General features: G+C 32.5%; 1 protein-coding gene and 1 long non-coding RNA gene across 2 annotated transcripts in view; one reads left to right on the top strand and one right to left on the bottom strand.

Annotated features, from left to right (window-relative positions):
• The window catches only part of LOC132919405 (uncharacterized), a 41,617-nt gene extending 20,206 nt beyond the window's left edge, over window positions 1-21,411 (bottom strand). The window contains exon 1 of the long non-coding RNA XR_009660625.1: window positions 21,304-21,411. This is a non-coding gene — a long non-coding RNA (uncharacterized LOC132919405). The remainder of the gene's footprint in view (window positions 1-21,303) is intronic.
• LOC132919404 (mucin-3B) overlaps window positions 1-22,607 on the top strand; it is a 79,834-nt gene extending 57,227 nt beyond the window's left edge. Inside the window, exons 2-17 of the mRNA XM_060980988.1 lie at window positions 6,040-6,096; window positions 7,041-13,970; window positions 14,039-14,256; window positions 14,327-14,699; window positions 14,761-18,714; window positions 18,803-19,044; window positions 19,121-19,250; window positions 19,313-19,459; window positions 19,531-19,653; window positions 19,726-19,979; window positions 20,039-20,290; window positions 20,365-20,470; window positions 20,537-20,663; window positions 20,742-20,856; window positions 21,734-21,814; window positions 21,881-22,607. Of these exons, the coding sequence (XP_060836971.1) occupies window positions 6,040-6,096; window positions 7,041-13,970; window positions 14,039-14,256; window positions 14,327-14,699; window positions 14,761-18,714; window positions 18,803-19,044; window positions 19,121-19,250; window positions 19,313-19,459; window positions 19,531-19,653; window positions 19,726-19,979; window positions 20,039-20,290; window positions 20,365-20,470; window positions 20,537-20,663; window positions 20,742-20,856; window positions 21,734-21,814; window positions 21,881-21,913 (13,142 nt within the window). The 3' untranslated portion in view covers window positions 21,914-22,607. The remainder of the gene's footprint in view (window positions 1-6,039; window positions 6,097-7,040; window positions 13,971-14,038; window positions 14,257-14,326; window positions 14,700-14,760; window positions 18,715-18,802; window positions 19,045-19,120; window positions 19,251-19,312; window positions 19,460-19,530; window positions 19,654-19,725; window positions 19,980-20,038; window positions 20,291-20,364; window positions 20,471-20,536; window positions 20,664-20,741; window positions 20,857-21,733; window positions 21,815-21,880) is intronic.
• Window positions 22,608-22,647: the final 40 nt, after the last annotated feature.

Raw genomic sequence — 22,647 nt, forward strand, 5'->3', positions numbered from 1 at the left:
GCACAGAACTAAAATTGAGTTTAAAATTATTTTAAACGTGATATCCAAATATTAATGAATTATATTAATTAAAAATAAATATTATTAAATTTATAAAAAAAAAAACACGGATTGATAATTGTGAATTTTACAATACAACACAGTTGGTTATGTAACATATTTTATGTTTTAAAAACGATAATAAACATACGGGAAAGTTAGCATAAATTTCTCGCACGTTTTAGCTTGAACATAAATGCAATTCTGTACCTACGATGTACGAACATAATATTTCAAAACATACTACAAAAAGCGAAACATTTTTATAAAAGAAAACGCCAATGGTTCACATATGCATGCGTGTAAGTGCAGTTACTGCCATTTATGGCCTACCCGTCATTCATATATAGATGTCATCCTTTGATAAATTCATCTTCACCGTAGCACAAAGCACCGTAAATTTAGCAGCCACTTTTTTTTCGCAACAATATTATTGCTGTTACTCGGAGGCAATGACTTGGTTAGTTTCCCGTCCATTTATTTTACTGTTGATGGCGTTGAAACATGTGGCCCATTTGAATTATTCAATTGTGACTGATTAGACTATATTACGTATATAAGTACACTTAGAGCAAATATAGTTTGTAGTATGATTTTAATAATTTGATTGGTATACGTAGTTTGATTTTGCCATTTTGGTTGCAATCGGATTATCGTTACTCAATCTAATCTTTGTTTTAAATCGAGAAATAAAATTTATTTGGGTCATAGATAATATATCAAACAGTCAACAAAAGACCATACATTATAAATATTATCTCATCATTAACACAGTAGGTAATTTATATCTAATAAAAAATAATATAGTTATACACTTATATTACAGTATATCATACGTACTAAATAGGACGTTTCATATTCAACAAATCACATGTATATGTAGATGAATATAATTTTGCGGTTTGCGAATAAACATAGGTCACGATTATTCCTGCTCGTGAAAAAATAAATAAGATTTTTGCATTTTGATTCACGCGTGCTAAACATTTATTTTTTATTTTTTTGAAACATTTGACCCAAAATATACTTGTATGCACTACATGGATATTGGATACACAATCCATAAGACATTATGTATCATTTACTTTTAATAAAACAACAAGAACCCGTTTGTAAGACATGTAAAGTATCTACCTACTTCTAACGCGTGACTATACGCGTACCTACGATAAGACAAAATAACATAAAATAAACATAAAAACGTCGGTTTTTCGTGTGTCCGATTTTCATCGTAAATATATAGTCGACGTAATGTATACATGCATCTGGTTAGGATAAGTTAAGACAAGCGCACTGTAGTAGTGTAATCGTGTTTGTCAATGTATATCACGCGTTGAACAAGACGTAATTTTGACAGCTTCGTGTGATAGCAAAGAAGTTTCAATACTACAATGTTGCAGAAACTATATTGGTGTCTAACTTTTAAATTTATAAACAATAATAAATCATAAAATTCGAAAAACGATTGGCAATTTTATGTATATTCACTCCTCCCCTAGATCTCAGAAAAAAATAAAAATAAAAAATAATTTGAATTTGTCTAAAAGTGGCATTTGCAACATTATGCGGAAAGTTCGATAAAAGAAGAAGTACAACTATTTAAGCTTTGGATATCGACCAACTAGTCATCAAGACTCTCAAATCTAATGAGCGTGTTCGATATTACCACTTGTCAGATTGAATTCGCAACGCTTAAGGCCGTCGTACGAACGAGTGTGATGTCTGTTGCGAGGTCGTCGTGTTGCTTGTATTTCAAAGACCTGTGTTCTGTGTATTGTTTGATGATGCTTTTTCCGGTATCCGTTCGACCAGGGATCGGAACTCTCGATCGCAGTAAGTCACACAGTCGAACACTCAACCTGGCCTATCCTAACCAGCTCCACCGTGCCACAACAATCAACCTGTGGCCGCCATTACACCGTCGTACTACACAGCTATTTATTATTGCGGCCATATGGATATGGTAATACGTGGTAACACCGGCGTATAATATATTATTATTACTATTATTGTTTTTGTCGTTGTTTCACTGCATATTATTATGCACACGAACGCATGATGGACGTATAATAACAATAATAATAATAATAATATAATCACGTGGCGGTCGAAGAGCCGGTAACACGAACCGGTCGCCGATAACGATTTCGCGTCCGCCGCGACCGACGTGTATTATTATATTATATATGTATATACCGACACGTATATTATTATAATGTATCTAAGTATGTGTATTGCACACTCGCCGCTGCTAAAAAAGGTACGCTGCTGCAACGACGGTCGGTTGGCCGGCAGTCACACACTAACCCACATATTATTATTATTATTATAAACCGACGGCAATGATGATCAATGTGCGACGGCGGCTGCAGCGAAACATATATCATTTATAACGCCGAACAACAAAAATAAATAACTACGGACCCGAGACAATATTACTGGAGGCCACACACGCAGAACGTATACGGTTTGCATCGCGAACGGCGTCATTCGGAACGGTCGAATCGACTCGGCGGTGTTATATTATAGTTTTTTTTTCTCGTTTCGGGAGTGAAAAAAAACACCGTTGATGGTGTCGGGACGTGCAGCCCGAGCACGCGCGACTTCGCGGGGGTACTGCACTGGCGAAGTTCAATGTATTATTAGTTGTTAGTCGACTGACTGCAATAACAACAAACCGTGAAACAACACAGCGTGTTGTTCGGATATTGAAAATCCCGAGAAAATATTTATCATATCATACCACGTGCGATTTGCGAAAATCGTATTTCATCGCTGTGCGTATTACGTATATATAAAATCCGCGGCGATCTCGATTTGTGATTTTCTTAATACGCATCACGTACGGGGTAGAAGCGTGATGTCCTGAAGGCTTTAACGTTCATCTCTGCTTGCAGAGTAGCAATCGTGTCGTATACAAATATAATATTATTGTGCTTTCGTTTTTTTTTGTAGAAACTAAAGTCAAAAATCAAATAAAAAAGCGTTATAGTCGAATGGTGCGGTTCGTCGCCTCCAATTTAAAAATTGATTTCGATATCTACACTCGGCCGTCGATAGGAATATGATTCTCCGGCTTATCAATCGTTGTAGCCGTCGTAAATTGTAATAGTTGTCGGCGGTTTTGAGTTTTTATCATGACTTATAAATAGTTTCACCAGCAGCCGACGGTGGTTCGTATATACATTTGACTACGAATCGTCTGTATATCATATTATGATTGTATTACACAATGTCTCCGTAACATAATAATATCATAATAATACTGTCCGTCGTCGGTCGATAGAAAGACTTGTGGTGCGTGAATTGTCGTCAGTTTTATGAATGACCCGACCGGTTATCCGCACCGCTGATACTGCGGCTCGCGGGAGGGGCGTTCGAGGAATGTGCGCGATTTATGATCCACCGCGGCCGTACCCAGATGCGACCTGAATTAACAAAGTAATAAGTATTGCTTTAATATTTAAGCTCGCGGCACAAAGCACGCGCACGCGCGTGTGTGTATTATTTTACAAACGGTCGTTAAACGGAAGAATGTAATTTCTATAACGTCATAATTAACGGCTGCAAACATAATGCCGAAGCGGCGTTTCCATCTGCTACAGGTCGTACGCGCGCCAAACCCCTCGGAAAGTTACCAATTATGCCGAGTTCACTGCAGCTCTCTCGCTTCAATCGTTATTATTTCGTATATTCACTTACGAATTTTCTTAGTCAAATATATATAGGCAGATATTATGTTATTTTATGGTAATTCAATTCAATATGACTCGATTCTGTCGTTACGACATCGCCGTTCGACCCAATTCCCGGAAATCGTTGCCGCCACCGACGGTGCGTGACGACTGAAACATACCGTTCTATAAAGGATAATTTGAACGCCTAATGAGATTGGTGACCATTTTTGGCCACTCCGATCGAATCTGATTTCGTAAATAAATACAGTTCTTACTTCAAAAGTGTACACCAACTATATAATTGTATTGATGTAATATAAAATAATATTTCCCTATAGTCGTAACGATTATCGTTTTTTTTCTACTATCGCTGACGTACATTGAAACTATTTAAATACAGATGAGATGAACCATGTATAAGTTACGATATATATTTTTATATTATTTTTTTATTGTATTAAATCTAATATATACGCATTATTGTAAAACAAATATTAAACATATAATTTCAATCCAGCAGCTTTATCGATATAACGTTATTACTTATTAATAAGTAGGTATATGTACATTTAATTGTTGGCGTAATGGTGTGTACAGAAAATAATACATCATGATCGGTATATTATACAGTTTATAGCACCTATATATTATTAAATTATTTAGTAACTCTAATCAAAAAACTAAGGCATCTACGTGTACATGTCAAACAATTTCAAATACCTAATACAAAGTTACCAGAGTTAAGTATTTCTCAATTTATTTTTAATTGCTATTCGTATTTTTCTCCTAAATTTTGGCCATTTTAGTTGTGTGTATAGAAACCACGAAACAAACATTAAAATTAATATTAAAAATAATGCGATGATCATTAGATTAAAAAAAGAGAACGTATGTTTTTCGCAACAAACCACTTTGTTATTATCTACCTACACCACCGATCGTCTGGATTTAGGTCTCGATTAGACCATCGTCTTATTTGATATTCTGATATTCGTCGAAGAGGTTGAGCCCAACATAATATATCGATATGGATTCATTGTCGAATAGGTTCATAGATGCTTTACCCTTTCCTATTAAAAAGAGAACAATAACTTGTTAATTATTGTATAAAATACCCCTAGGCACACGAAACTTATTTTCGTTATTTTCAACTATCGATATCTTACCTCCGGATTATTATCCTCCAACATATACGTATTAATCCCTGTGCAATATCGTGCATTGGACACACATGCATTATATTATACATATCTTGGCAACTTCTACCTACCTATTAAGTGGTTTCGACATAAAATACTTTCAACTATACAGCACTTTTCATAGCCCCTTTCTATATCTGCGCTCGAGGTACCTACTTACCAATAGCCATAATCCTTTCACTCTCATGCGTGTGGAAAAATTTATCTTTTTTAACTGTTATCCTTTAACCATAAACTTAAAATAATACTATTATGTATTATGTTGTTTTAACAACACTTAAAAAAAAAGAAACAACAATTATTTTAACTCAGCATACACGATATTATCCAAAATAAATAAATAAACAATCTATTATGAAATATAAGTATCTCTTTACTGTTGTAAAACAATAAGTACTTAACAATCCGAACGGATTTAGACAATTATTATTATATTAAACCACGGAAGCCTATTTTTATTTCCTGTAACATCATAATTATAATGCTTCAATACGTAATACTGTCACAAGCGATTTTCTATTGTATCATTCATTTATTTGAACGTAATGTATTTATCTAAACCATACTCGTGGAGCGTAAATTATAAGTCAAATTTAATTTAAAATATAGGTACATAATACATGCATATTTATATTGCAATTAAGTTATATATTTTAAACGATTACTTGCATTTGTTTTCTAATTTTTAAATTTTTTCCATAAATCCATAAGTATCATTGTGATTTTATCGATTGATTAGAAATTAATTGGAATAAACAAAATAATTATATTTCAAAAATCACTTAATTCTTATAGTATACACCAATATAATAAGCCTACACCGTACATATGTTAAAGACATCTATGAAATTAAAATATATACCTACTCATTAATTGTCATAGCGTCCAATAAATTTAAAATAGAAAATTAATACCATAAGCATAATTGCATTTACGAGTATATTATTACCTATTATCTAAATATTTTAGATAAATAAAAACAAAACCATATAGCTAATAACTTTTACAATTTACGTTATTTATAATTTATGTCAATATAGACACCACATTGGCCATTTTCGTGAAGTACATAAATATCAGTATATAATAATCATGAATTAATATTCTATGTATTTACGTTTCAGGTGATATATTGCTCAATGAAAAAGATAAAAATCTAGAAAGGATCAAAAGGGATGGTGGTAAGTTTTTATCATATTTAAAACTTTTTGTACATATTAATGTAAATTAATTGTGAACATAATAATAACATTGGTAGAGGTTCGTTAAGCCATTTTATGGAACGTGTGAAAATTAATTAAACGTTTATTATAACGTTTATAATAGATATTACATCAATTAAAAATAAAAATAAGTAGATTTAAATTTAAATTTATAAAATATGTAATTAAGAGATTAAAGTCTGAAAATTCGAATATGCAACGATATATTGTTTTTACTAGAACTATATTATAACATATTTTATTTTAAAGAACGTGCAACTGTTACGTAATAATTTATATTTTATTAATGAATACCTGTCCTATCCATACATCTTAATCACGTTTCTTTATGAATATAAAACTGATTTACTGATTATAAACAAAATAGGTACCTATTATGTAATAACTTTTAGTTGAAAACTCAATAAATATGATTTCAATTATTTTAAACAAAATACTTAGGTCCATAAGTAGTAGAATTTGTTTTATTATAATCTAAAATAACTTATTATTATTAGATAATAATATTATACTATCTTCTTAAACAAAAATTAAATATAAAATTAATTTGATTTTAACTAAAATATATATTTAAATATAATAAAACTATAAAACTTAGATATTGATTTGATACAAATATGTTCAAAAAATAATTTTATATAATTGAAAAAATTATATTAATACTTCATTACTTTAATTGGTATTGAAAAATTAGGAATTTAAAACAAATTATTTTTAAACTTTTAGTTATCAGATAATTTAAAAAATAATAACTTAAAATATGATCATGCATTTCTACGATTCACTCGTTCTAATAATTGCCGCTTTACTTTTGTATATATAAATATCATATTATGTTTTTATGTATGTGTAATTTCTTGTCTATTCTGTCGCTCTAACTTTGCTACCCCCCTATCGTTTAGATGTGACTGTCCTGTTGCTGGACGACAATGGAAAGAAAAAGACGTCCCCAACACTTGGATTATTGTCTTCAATGGCACGAACATTCGTCCAGGACGGTGTTACTACTGAATATGCAACTCACGTTATTGGAACCACCGTCGGTGATCGTTATGCACATATAGTTAGTACTGGTTCTCGGGTGTTTTATGACAATATTAAACCAACGAATCGACACGACACCCCTGAAATTAACTTACAAACAATATTAGATAACCTAGGACAACCACAAGTATTCGAGAATATTAAAGAAGAAGAAACAAATTTAATAAAAGGAAGAAAACTTGAATTTTCGACAACTCCAGAGCCGATCGACAAATCAAATGTATCTGTTAGACAGGAAATATCAATTCGAAAGCATTTTACTCCAGATATTATTAAGCCAGCAAAGGTAAATGCAAAAAATGGTTTACCAACCTTCACAGTAAAAAATAATGACGAAGATTATTTACCTGCAGTGGAACTTACAACCAAACGTGAAGACTCATTTCGAAATAAATTAAGATCATCAAAAAATTTATTTAGAAATGGGCTCAAACCAATAGAAATAAAAAAATACGAAACAGTCACATATTTCGGATTTGCAGATTTTATGACAACAGTTGGCAATACAGTTATAATATTTATGCCCAAAACTCCAACAATACCGGAAGCCACAGGTATAACGAGTATTAAAGGTGAAGCAACCCTTCGACCGGAAGATATAATAAGTCCAACAAAATCTGTAACATCATATTCCACTAAAACATTAAAACCTACTACAGAGAACGCCGAATATAGTAGTATGATAGAGTCCAGTATTGCAACAACAGAAGAGACAATGGCCTTACCAACAGAACCACTATCTCGTCGCATTTCAGAAACTACAAGAGTCTTTAACAATGAACAAGAAGCATTAGGATTATTGAAAACAATTGGAGGTGTAGATGTTATTGATAGTAAGACCACTAGACTAACTACGTTCTTTTATGGTACGTACATTAATGGTAAATATACACAGCTGGAACAAACTGTATCAACGTTACTATCAAAACCATCACAAACAACTAAGCCATCTAAAATTGAAATACCAATGACAACAATTCCCACTACAACTGAGTCTCAGGTGACGACGGAAAAAAATATAAATGAAATGACAACTGAATCTGAAGAAGAAATTTCCACAACTCCAGAAGAAGAAACTGTATCACCTTCTTCATCATCTGAGGACATATTGTATAAGACGTATACATATTTAACAACTTTCTTTATACCTGTAGATGACACCTTAACTACGACATCAGTCAAGTCAAGGGTAGTACTATCACCAGAACCCACTCAAGTGACTGAAAATACAATGACTCAAATGATTGCAACTACAACTGAAAATATTCCTACTACTACTCCCACTCCCGAAGAAGAAGATATTAAAACTACGACGGAGGAGATGACAATTACAACTGAAAAAGAGTCTGAAGATAAAGAAATTTCTGAATTAACAACTATTTTAATGAAAGAGGAAGTAACAACAGAAAAAACTATTATTAAAGACTCTATTGATGAAATGGTGACTGAAATGGGTCCTACAACCATAAAACCTGTAGAAATAGAAGAAGAAAAAGAAAAAGAAAAAGAAAAAGAAACAGAAGAAAAAGTAAAAGAAGAAGAAGAAGAAGAAGAAGTAGAATTGTTATTTAAAACATTATACACAACTTACACGTACTTAACAACATTTTTCCAAGAATCAACTACTAGTGTTTTAAGTAGAGAAGAAGTTGTCACAAATATTATAACATCTACTTTAGAAAAAGATTTTTTGGCAACAGATCCCGCAGTAGCTGGCCTTTTTGACCGAGAAGAAGGTAGCATTCTGAGTACAATGGTACAAGAAACAGCAAGAAGTCCTAGAGTATTAGCTACACGTGTCGGTTCAGGAAGACCTTCGTCTGCTTTTTTGCATAAGCCAGATGATGATATATTTGCTTCTACTTTAGATTCAGTAGATTTCAAAAGGGAGTTAGCCACACCTCCGTTGGATGATAGTATTGGCAAAACATTTTCAAAAACATATACATACTTTAAAAAACTTTCGTCAGACGGATCAACTAATCTTAAAAGTCACACCGAAGTATATACTAATGTAATTAAGCCATCTAATATTCCATTTTCACAACTCATTCAACCTACAGTAGTGAAAAATAAAATAAAATCTTCATTATTTAAAGTGCCAAATACAACGCCAGAACTAATGGATGATCCAAAAGTTGTAAATGAAGAAACGGAAAAAGAAATAGAAACAAAAGTAAATAAAAACAATGAAACATTGATTACACCATCTTATAAATATGATATGACAATAACTAGAAACCGTACTAATTACAACATTATTGACGATGAAAAAGCACTGAATGACGTAATTGGTGAATCGGTTATTACAGATACAAAGTCAATCTCATCAAATAATATTAAACGAAAAGTTTCGACTGATGAAGATGAAGATATGGAAAGTTCTGAAACGAATGAGAATATTGAATCATCTCCAACACACCAATTACAAACTAGTTTCACTACGTATACATATTTTACAACAATTTATAAAGGAAGTTCGTCTAGTGAAGTTGTAAGTCGATTTGAAACTATAACGAATGTTGCTCCTCCAATGGTTGAACCAACGGAAGTAGATACATTAAACAATGAAGAAACTACATTGCCAGTAACTTTTTTCACTACTTATACGTATTGGACAACGCTTTATAAAGATGGCAGTACATTAGTAACTAGTCGAGAAGATACTTCAACCAATATTGTATCATCTTCTGTTTCTGATAGTATTTTAATAACACCTACGATAAAACCATCGTCAATGAATAAATTAATAGCCACTGAAAAACTGAGTCCAACCACACCTACAACATTCTTTACGACATTCACATATTTTACAACATCTTATCTTGACAATGAGACTGTAGTTAATAGTAGATTAGAGACTGTAACAAATATATTGAATACAACTGAACCTGAAGAGAATATGAGCAAAGATGATGTTGAAGGTGAAAATAGTGTTATAAAAACCACCCCAGGAGTTCCATTAAATAAGAGCATACCAATAACAGTTTTAAAACCCACAGGATCATTATCATCACTTACAACGCTTAAAGTTAATAATGGAGAAACCACATTATTTTCCACAGATGTCTATGGTACTTACATTGATGGATTATATGTTCAAATACTCGAAAGTACGTCAAATATTATTAAAAATACATTACCGAGTGATGTAAAATCCAATGGTAAAAGTACTGGAATTGTGGCTTTAAATGAAGGTAAAATTATTGATGCCGATGGAGTAAGTACTACGTTCTATACAACAAAAGCACTTGGTACTTATATTGACCAACTTTATGCTCAAGTTATAGAAAGTACATCGTCAATCAAGGTTAACGACAAAAAAAAGAATGGTGAACCTTCTACTACAGTTCTAGGGACTAAGACATACCGAACTGGTTTAATAAGTATAATAGAAGGTACTAGTGTCAAGGATATCAGTACAACTTATTACGAAACCAAAGTAATAGGAAAAGTTATTGATGGAAAATATACACAAGAATTTGAAAGCGATTCTAAAGTTAAAATAGGAGTTCAGCCAACTGTGGTTCAAGAAATGAAAGCATCTTCTACCCAGCTTAATGAAATCTTCCAAAGTGAAATTCCAATATCGCCATCACCTGCAACAATTGAAAGTTCACAGGGTGAAAATGGATCTACGACAGAAAAAAGTGAAGAATCCGATGATGAAAACTCACCTAAAAAGAAAACATTCCCCGTAATTAGACCATTTGCATCAAGGCCGAGGCCAACTTTTCAACCAAAAAAGAAATCTACCGATAGTTTGGGCGCTGCTACAATAAATAGGAGTATAACACCAACTATAGTTGCAACTCCGGCATTAAAAACAAATGAAAAAGGTTTAGGACCTTCAAGCAGAAACCGATTTTCTGGTGTCAGAAAATCCAGTACATTATCAGTATCTGAAATAACGCCATCATCGTCGAATAGTCGAAAATATTCTAGGTCTAAGAGTGTTAATACACCAATAATATCTACCTCGGTTAATTTTAAAAGTAGAACACCTTCATCGACATTGAAAATATCACCAACATCTTCTGTGTCTAGTTTTGGTGGTTCTAGAAGAAGCAGTTTGAGCCAAAGACAAACAAGTTCAAAACTACCAGAATCCTCAATCAAAAATTCAACACCATCACGTTTTAGAATACGTCCAACAGTATCATCCAGTTACAATCGATTTTCAAGCACCTTAACAACAAGTACTGAAGAAGTACCAGATAACAATGAGGTGAGCACATCATTAATACCTGATGAAACTTTATTAATTTCCAATAACGAGGAAGACGAAAGTATTACTGTGCCGTCTACAACAACAACAGAGTCATCAAGAAGAGGAAATAATCCATTATTAAAACTTCGTCGACCCCCATTACCAAAAACTTCAATAACAACACAGCCTCCAAGACGAAATTCGGCAAGAACAACAGTAAGAACCACGACAAGTACAACTACTACTACACCTAGACCTCAAAGACCAAAAACACCTAGTCCTTTAATTACACGTAATAGACCAAAACCGGTCAATGGATTATTTCCATCCAGAGGTTTTGGTAAAAAGGAACAAGAACAAGAAGTAACGAGTGAATCAAATCTCGACGAAGAGAAATTACAGCAAGAAGTAAGACCTGACGAAGATTTTGATGACAATATAGATAGTGCTATTACACAAGTTGAAACACAATCTAATGCAGTATCAGAAACTGAGAGACCATCAAGAGGAAGTCGAACTTTCAATAATAACCAAGTTCAAATCAGGCCCTTTAATAGTAGAAAAAGCAGAACAAAAAGACAAATAGAGTTTGGAAATAAAAATGATAATAGCAGAAACTATAGAAGTAGACAACCTGTTAAGAATACGGCTGTTGATTATTATTATGAAGATGAATATGTGGAACAAGAAACTCCTGCACCAATAAGGACACCGCCACCAACAAAAAGACAGCCAAGTCGATCTAGACAACAACAACAACAACAGCAACAGCAACAACAAAGATTAACACCCACCACATCTTCTTCTAACGTTGCACGATCACAGTTTACTTTACGCGAAAAAACTCCAACAACACCAGCTCCAGTACCTACATCAAGAACATCAAATTTCAGAAGAACACGACCGCCTGTACAACAAGAAACAACTACTACGTCCAAAAGGTTATCTAGATTAAGATATCCAACTACGACGCCAGAACCAGTACGAAACAATCGTCGTTATACACCTTCGGTTCGTAGACAAAATACTCGAACAAGATTTAGAGAAGATGTGAATACATTTTCTAATACTCAAACTATTTTTGATGGGTCGATCACAGTTACACATAAGATACCAACAGAATTAACAATACCTATAATTATTGGAAAAAACACGGAATACAAACAAGTTTTGACGGCAAAGCCTAGTATTGAAATACTTGGACCTCATCAATATAGTACTGTAGCAGGTAAAAATGGATATCCGACAATTCAACTTATTAGAGAAGTTACTGAAACATTACCAAATGGAGCGACCGAAATAACCAAATTTGTTATTTTCGAACAACCAACAAGTAGTATAACGTTTACTCCCACTTATATAAGAGGAAGAAAGACGTCTTATTCTCATATAATTCCAAGTACTATATATGAAGTTAAACCTGAAGTTAGCACAATTCAGCCACAACAATTAGCTAATGCACCATTAGCAAATTTATTGTTGTCACAACTACTATTGGGTAATTTAGGAATTCAACCCACAGTAAACCCGTTATTAGCATTAAATTCTGTTATGGCTACACCTCAATTACCAACAACCGAATTTAAAACGAAAAGTACGACTTATGTGACTACAGTTACCGATTCTACATCAACAGTATTGCCAATAACTTTTAGAGGAAAAGTCATATCTACAACAGTAATTGACAGTTCTACAAATGTTATTACAGCAACTGAATATATAACTGAAACAATAGTTACTACTCCTACAGTCCAACAAGCCAATAACCAATTAAATACATTATTATTACCTGCATTACTTCAGGCTCAATTACTAGGACAAGTCACTACATCGAATAATTTGATTGGTAGTATTGATTCTACACAAGAAGAACTTCATCAAGAATTAATTGAACCAACTCCAAAGTATGAAGATTCATCAAAAGATGAAACTAAACCATCGAAAAAAAAAAGTGTTACCAAAAAACCACCAGACCCCGCTATACAACCCGCGGAAGCAAGTGTTGTGACATTATATGTATCGGGTAAAAGGCCAGGAGAATTTAGTACGGTTTTGTCAACTGTAAATTATGATGAAACAGCAACTGTTCGAAAACGTGAAGTAGAACCTTCATCGGTAATGGATATGATGGCGACTGAATTTGACGATGTCCTTTTATCATCTACTGACGATGATCAAATCCAAAGATATAACGAAGAAGAAACTCAAAGCTTAGAAAGTATATTAGGTGATGTGAGTAAAAATGTAAAAATTGAAAACCGTGCTACAAAAGTCAATGTAGTACTTGTTGAGCCCTCTTCTCAGCAAAACCAAGAAACTACCGGTCATTTTTTATTGAAAGGCTCCGCTGATACTCCAGTTCAGCGGGAAGTCGTAAAATCCAAAATCTGGAGTTCACAAAATCGAACAAAAAGAAACGCGCCTAATTTTCTACCCACTAAGGACGTATTTCTGTTTGATTTTCCAAAAATACCAAAAAAATATTTAACCCAAAGCATTTTGTACAATGTTGGTGATAGGGAAAACTCTTCTCTTACTTTATCAAAAATTCCACAAGACTTTAATATTGACGGCAAAGGTAAGATGTTATTCTATAATAATATTTGAGATGAATTTTGATTTAATATTTAATTTTTCATATTATAGTTGATGAGCAAAGGGCATTTGACGAAAGGCGTTTTAATTTTGCAACAAAAAAAATGAGTAATGGCGTTGAAGTAATCGTTGCTGGAGATAAAAGTACATATCCCGGCCAAGCTAATGTACTGAGGGTATTACCTACATCACAAGCTAAACCCATCACACTTGCTCCAAGCACATTAACTGATCACATGCTAATGATGCTACCTCACCCCATCAAACAAGTATGTTTATAAGCAATATTTATTTTAACAGATGGCAATGTTTTATATTACTAAATAAATTTTTTTACAGAGCATGAATAACCAATTTGTTACCAAAACATATCTAACTACATACACATATTTAACTACATTTCTGGACGGAGAAGCTACTGTAGTATCTAGCCGAGAAAAAGTAGTATCTAATGTTGTAACAGATGAAGTGAATAAAATAACTCCTACTTCAACTCTTAGTCAAGTTACATTAACAGCCAGTCCAAGTCTAGAAACAGGCATCTACCACACAACATATACATATTTAAATACTATTGTTGATGGTGATATCCCACTAGTGATGACAAGTCGAAAAACTGTGGCTAACACAGTTACAGCTCCTCATGAATTTCTAACTCCATTACAACCATCTGAACCTGCTTATCATAACACTAACACATATCTAAACACAGGTAAAAATAATTAAATATTTGTATTAGTATGAGGATAATAATAATATTTTGTTTATTTTAGTTTCTTTCACTAAAACTTTGAGCGATGGACCAGATTATACTGTTGTAAGTACAGAAGATATATTAACACAAGTCATAATAACTCAGACAGACAATACACCATCAATTGATACGTCTAAATTAAAAGAAGAAAGTACAACGACGGATGTAACTAAAACTTATTATGTTACTTATACATATTTCAATACAATTCAAGATGGAGATCACACTACTATAAAATCAGATATTTCCGTATCTTCCGATATAGTAACAGAAAAATATCTAATACCAACTAAAATTGATGAAATACAACCTACGCCTACGGTTGATAAATTACCGTTTCATTTGTATGCAACTAAAACCTATCAAACAACTTTCACTTATTTTACAACACTATTGAAGGATAATGATGGTAAAAATCCATCAATTACACAAGTTAAATCAAGAACTAAAATTGTTCAGAATATAGTAACTGAATCATTAAACACATCGATATTTAATGCAAATTATTTATCTTCTATAAGTTCTTCTGTACAAAATGAAAAAATACCTATAACTGCCACTGCTACTTTAGATAATGGTCAACGAATAGAATTTACAGCAATGAATGATTTATTGCCTACTGAACAAAGTGAAATAAGCACAACTCATAATATTCAAACTCAAGAAACACAAAAACCAATTATTAATGAAAACACTCATAAACCAATTGAAAAAATTAAAGAAACAATCAAACCATCAAGTGTTAGTAAAATTTCACAAAAGACTGAAATCCAAAAGCCACCAAAAAAAAGCACTCCACCCAAATTAGAACAAAAAATTCCAATAAATTCAGTTAATCCTGTTAAGCCAGATAACAATGATGTTGGAGGACTAATTGATTTTGGCACAATAGGGAGTAGCTTAACAGCTCTTAAGCCGGTTATCAGTGCTGTTGCAGGTATAATTCAAAATAATTTAAAAAATGATCAAAAAACTAAGAATGTTCACGTGCTACAAAAATCAACACCAAAACCAGTAAAACAAGAAACAACAAGTCGGGCTCCAATATATATACCAGTTGGCGGGCTAGCAGATTCAGATGGATCGGAGAGCCAACAATATCCAGACACTGATCAAAGACATCCACATGTTGGACCAGCAAGACCACCTGTTGAGGCGTCTTTATTATCTGGAGGAATTTCTATTAGTCCTGGTGAAGTGATTACAACAAATAGTGATGTCATTATTGGTAAGCCTTCAGTTTTAGGTCCAAGACCTCCTTTGGAAAATTTAAAGAAAGAAGAAATGCCTTTTGGTATGAGACCTCCTTTGGAAAATTTCAAAAAAGAAGAAATACCTTTTGGTATGAGACCTCCACCTCCTCCTAACCCTTTACAGTTCAAAGACAAAATATCAGTTCCTAATAATATTGCAAGAGAACATATGAAACACCCTCTACCACATACTGATAGAAAAAATACTCAACCTGTTCGATATCATGAAAACAGAGTACAAGCTCAATATCAGCTAACTAATGCACCAATTAAATCAGAAGTCAATATTATACCACTTAGGAAGCCAGATCCTTGGCCAACAAAGTTCGTAACTGATGTTCAGCCATTGGTTTTGACAAATCCAAATATCCAAACACAAGTTAATTATGGAAACCAACATTTAATTACATCAAATCAACCATCATTTTTAGAACAATCTGCTGTTGATCCATTGTTAGTAAATATACAACCATCTCAGGTTGCTCAGGTTGTTATTCCACATGGTAGCCAAACTGCATTAATATACAGCGATCAACCAGCAACTGGCCATGGTCCAAAAGGAGAAATTTTTAATGACCCGCAACCATACCCAGAAAATCATGTAAATCCGGGTTTCGTGGGATTGGAAATTTATGGTACATTAAATCCAACGAATAATGTTGCATCAAAAATACCAGCAAATGCAATGCACATTGATATTCCCGTTTCTCCAGCAGGTATAACTGTGGGTGATTCAGAATCACATCATGTAGTTTTATATGATAACGAAACAGGGGAAGTTAAGACAAGACCCGTTCATGTTTTAAAACCACAAAACCCAAACAATCAATATCTAACACCCCCGACTATCTCACAAGTTAACTCATTTGTAAGGCGACCCGATGCTTCATTGTCAGTTGAAGATGATTTATTACAATTTGAAGATGGTGAAGTAACTCAAGAATCTAAAAAAACACCTTTAAGGCCTGGAGAACTACCATTTGGAGTACATAGTAGTGAGTCAGATGAAGATAGAACTCCAATAATTACTGGAAAACCTATTGTTGGTAATTTTAAAGGCGAAGAACAAACCTTATCAATCGGTCAACCTGTAAGTATCAAAGAACCAACAGAGTTAAAACCAGGAAATTTTGTAGTGCCTAACGAACATCGTCCTGATCTACAGTATAACATTCAACATTCTAACGAACAAATCGTAAATAATATAACAAAACCAAATAAACATGTAATTAATCTTCCTCCGAGAGATGATATTCAACAAGCAATGAATATGGATGAAAAATTGCCACCTTTACCAACAATTAAACATGATAATAATGATTTAGACAGCCAAGGAAGTACACCCCAACCTTCTATTGTGAAACCTAATCGTGACAATGAAGTTTTAGGTTTATCTCCTCCTCCAGTTATTACACATTCATTAAAATATGATAATGTCACACAAAGGCCTCAAGTATCCAGGAGACCTTATCACCCTAAGCCAAAACCTTCAACCGCTCCTCCATACCAATTTGAAAGACCTCCGAATAGAAGACCATCAATGCCACATAAAAATCAAGAAGAAATGGTCCTAAAACCATTGTCCACTACTGCTAAAATTGAACCTGTTAAAAAATGGGAAGCTTCGCTAAATTTAAGACCTGAATATAGACCATCACATAAAGAAGAAAAACCTGAAATAATAAAAGCCGAAAGTAAAGTTTACAGCCAAGGTTCGAGTATAAAATCACAGTTACAAGAAAAAACTAAAGATAATACGGTTATATTTAGCGATCCTGTAACACATGTTATACCTACCATTATCACTCAAGATACGACTAAATGGTTTGAATATAGTCCTATTTCAAGTACAGAAAGTAAAATAGAAACAGTGCAATCCACAACAGAAACTCCAGCATTGACTTCAACTATTGGGACTATTGAAACTATAAAATCGCATACAACACCGAGTAAACCAACAAGTAAGACGACTGACTATCATAGTGTTATAAGTGTTATTGTCAAGAACGAAGAAAATCTAGAAGATAAATCTAATGAAAACATAATTGAAAACCCTACAACGCCCAAACAAAAAACGCAAATGAGACCCCAAGTAACAATTTTACAACTTCCAGAAAGGCCATCATTCATGGACGAATTTCACAAGCAATTACATCAAGGCTCATCACTTCCGACGAGATTTGTCACTCATACACAAACATTGTCAGTAACTATAACAGAAACAACAGTTTTACAAAGTGATGGTTTTGAACCTTCTACCCATACACTTGTTCTTACTAAAACCCAAACATCAACATTAGTAGACACAGTAACTGAATTTCATACATTGGTGAAACCAACGCAAGTCTTGTCTACAATTACAACTACAGTTCCAGTACCAATTCGCTCTGATCCAGTTCTGCAAGCGCCAGTTGTGGAAGGAACAAAAACCAAAACAATAAAAATACCTCAAGATGAAAATGAAACATTATTGGTAGTTATGACAGATAAAAAAGGAGGAAATAATGGAATACCGCCAGAAATACAAGTCCCCGACGAAACAAATGAAATAGGACCAAGTGATGTGTTATTAAGTGGCATTCTAACTCATTCTTCAGACACTGAATGTCGACCTGAATGTAAAGCATCTAAAAATGAAATATGTCAACGAGTAGAAAATATAATGCGATGCGTCTGTAGACCAGGTTTTGCAAGAATGTTTATGGACAGACCTTGTAAACGTAAGTCATTTTTTTTAAGATTAAAATATGTGCTAATATTATAATATTTTTCATATTTATAAATGTGTATCCATAATATATGTTCTAGCTACTTATACATATACAATGAAGTTAGTATTAGATAAATTCCGTAAAGATCCCATCAAATATTCTACACAACTAGTTGATCCTAGTTCAAATCAATATCAGAAATTGGCAGAGGCCACTAAAGAAGGATTGAATCGTATGTCAATGCAATCAGATCTAAGAGATATTTATCATGGTGTAATAGTTGGAGGTTTTGAACCCGATAAAAATAGCGACAAAGCAGTCGTTTCATATATAATACAAGTAATATTTTATTTATAATCACACTTTTTAATTTATTAATTATATTTTAAATTGTTAAAATATTTGAATTTTTAAGCTATCTGAAAATGCAGAAGACGTTAAATTATGGGAAGCAACAAAAAAATCACTCAGAGCTACAAACTATAGTTTAGGAGGAACTGATGTATTTGCCGCTCGAGACCAGTTACAACAATTATCAGCAGAAGGTAAAAGTTATAAAAAATTTATATTAACTTCATAAAAATAACTTAAAATATTTTATGTTTAGATTTTGATGAATGTAGCGATTCAAAATTCCATGACTGTTCAGATAATGCAAAATGTTTTAATTTACATGGAACGTATACATGTAGCTGCAAAGATGGATTTTCTGACCTATCACATAACACCCAATTTCCAGGCAGAGTTTGTTCTTGTAAGTTATTTTTATTTATATAGTTTTAATTAATTCATTGACCGTTAACTATTTCATAATTTATTTATTAGCTGAACTTATTGGATGCGACTTATGTAATTATCACGGAACTTGTTATTTAAGTAATCAAGATGAAACGATCTGTGAATGTTTCCAATGGTATGCTGGTAAACATTGTCAGTTTAATCTAAAAGGTAATGTGCTTAATTACGCAATCCACTTGATTTATTAGTTAATACTATTTTATAATATTATTATATTTTCAGTTTTATTATTGGGACTAATTGCCATTGGAGTGATGTTGCTATCACTTCTTATTGCATGTTTGTTAATGGCTTGTTGTAAAAAGCAATCCAGAGAGTCTGGCATGGGTCTATACCAACCTCAGCGTCCAGTAATAGGTTTTAGACGTTATAGAAATATGATAGCCACAACAAGAGGTGACAAAAGAGCAATGATTAGTGTCGATACAGGTAGTGAAACAAGCGTTGACCATACACCTCCTCCATATGTTAAACAAGTAAGTATTGAATAACTTAATACGAGACGCATTATATCATTTCGACTATACATGGATAGGTTGTAAACATGCAGAGACAAACTCACGCACACGTCCACTCCCAAATGAAAGCTCCGTCTCCATCTAGTCACGGAGGCAGCACCATGCGAAGTGGATTAGAACAACGAGATAGAAGTCTTACGGTAATGATTCCGAGGGCAAAATATCGGCCAGCTCCTCAACAAGCGCCACCATCCATATTGACTATGTCAACTTTTGGACCGGAACAAAAAGCCATGTCGTATATGGACTCAAGACAAACTCCAACAAAAGTAATTTTTGAGATTTGCAATTCTTTATAGGCTTGAAATATCACTATAATGTATGCATATTCAACGTTGTACAGGGTTCAAGATGTAGTAGTAGAAAACCTAGTGATTCGACACAGAGATCTGTTGAAATTCAACCACCTCAACGTAAGAAACATGCTGCTCCAAGAAAACCATCAACAGGTAATAATACAATTAGCAAGATTTGGAAAACAAACATAATATTGACGAATATTATATTTAATACAGGTGCACTAGTGTCTGCTGGGTTCGAAGTCTCAGCTACAGTTGTAAAAACGAAAGAGCTAGACGAAGCATATGTGTGTCGTGAAGACGACAAACCAGATTTTAATACCGGCAGAACCACAGCCGCTAGGTACTTGAACTTTCAAAAATATTAACACAATGAATATTTTATTAATTATTAATTAATCACTAATTCAATGATATTTAGAACTGTGTCTGTAGCAAGATCATTCGACGAGACAACAATCCAGCCACCAACTAGATGCTATCATCCAGAAAGCCATTATGAATCGAAATCACAGTATTCTCATAAAACGAATGACGTAAGAAATATAATCATGTTACTCATACATAATGCATTTTATTCTATGGCTTTATGGGGGAATTATACATTTAATATAGCATAGATCTCTACATTCAGCATATATTATACCTATTTATTTTGTATTAAAATAATAATCCGTTAACATATACAATCAAATTTGCTTAACCTAAGTTATTATATAACTATGATGTGAAAAGTATTTTAAATCTATTTTAAATATCTACGGTTAACGGTTGTAAAAACAAATTTCAGTTAAGTAGGTATATTTGGAAATTATTTCTCCAATAAATTTTAACAATATTAGCTAGTAATTAGTATAGGTAGTAGACAGTAATTTATATATTTATGAAGTGGATGTCCTATTCACGATAAGATCGATATTACGATATATTATATAATATTTATATTATTATATGTTATTATTTTATTAATTTCAAGTACTTACCTATTATCATTCAGCTTTATTCTTGCCTTAGACATTTTAAATAACGTAATATGTGGGTTCGCTGGAACGCCTGGAACAACAAGTGGAACATATATTTTTATATTTAATACTCGTGTTAGTCGTATTATAATTATTTATCTATATACAATTAAATAAATAATAATTCATATTTCTTAACCACACGACTACACGTAGATACCCAGGTACTTTATAATTTATACTAAAGGATTGGTGACTATTGACCAGATACACAAATATACTCGTATTAAAACTATTACACTCGGATACTCGTGATTTTGATTTTTGATGTAGGTATAGGTATCAGTCAGGCCAGTCAACTTATCATTACCTAAATTATGTTTTATGGCAGTACGACACCATTATAAATACGAATAAAGAAACTCACTGATTTAAAATTGTTATTTTTTAGGAGGGTCATACGATGGTTGAACGAGACTTGGGCTCCACGTATCTAATGCCTCAGTCAAAACTGTATAAGCCTGACAATAGAGTAATTAAAGATAAAATAAATAAACTTTTTTTATAATTAAAAAATATTTATTGTATTATATTGCAGGGTAGTGACACATCGAATTTCGACTCTCTGTGACGGAATTGATCAATAATTACCCGCTCATGCCATATATAATATTATTAACAGTGATATGAATATTCCATTAAAAAGGATTTGTGTCAATTTCGAAGGATTGATTATCTCAAGAATTTGTTAAACGCTAATTTTATACACATAGTAATATCATATATTATATATATTTAAAATAAATGTTTCAGATAATCATCTTATGTTATACCTATTATGTTGTACAGCTTCCAATACTCTGTACTTTTAATTTATTACTGTAAAATGATGTTATATTATAATGTCCTAAAACAATATTAATATTAGTCTATAATATATGTTATTCTATATAATATAAATGATACACAATGCCATATAAATAGGTAATTTTGTTATTAGTTTAATTGTATATTATATTATTAAATTTTGTATGCTTAAAAATATTGATACTGAAGTTCATTTGTTATGAGATATTCTCTTTTCTTGTGATTAGGTACCTTGTTAAGGATCAATCATAATGAAACGACAATACCTCTTTTTATATTTTTATTTAAAATGTTTTAATGTCTTTGGCAAAGTAATGATTAATGGTGTTTCGTTGAATTGATGACATAGTTTTTAAATTGTAGTTAAAATTAGTTCTTAAGGATACCAAGCCTTATTTGTGCCAAAAAAATATTGTCATCTTTCGAAAATACATTAACAAAGATTTTGTGTACTTAAATGTGTTTTTGTTTTTATTTACCCATCATTATCAATACCTA

The sequence above is a fragment of the Rhopalosiphum padi genome, chromosome 2, assembly GCF_020882245.1.
Source record: "Rhopalosiphum padi isolate XX-2018 chromosome 2, ASM2088224v1, whole genome shotgun sequence".
NCBI classification, from domain to species: Eukaryota; Metazoa; Arthropoda; class Insecta; order Hemiptera; family Aphididae; genus Rhopalosiphum; species Rhopalosiphum padi.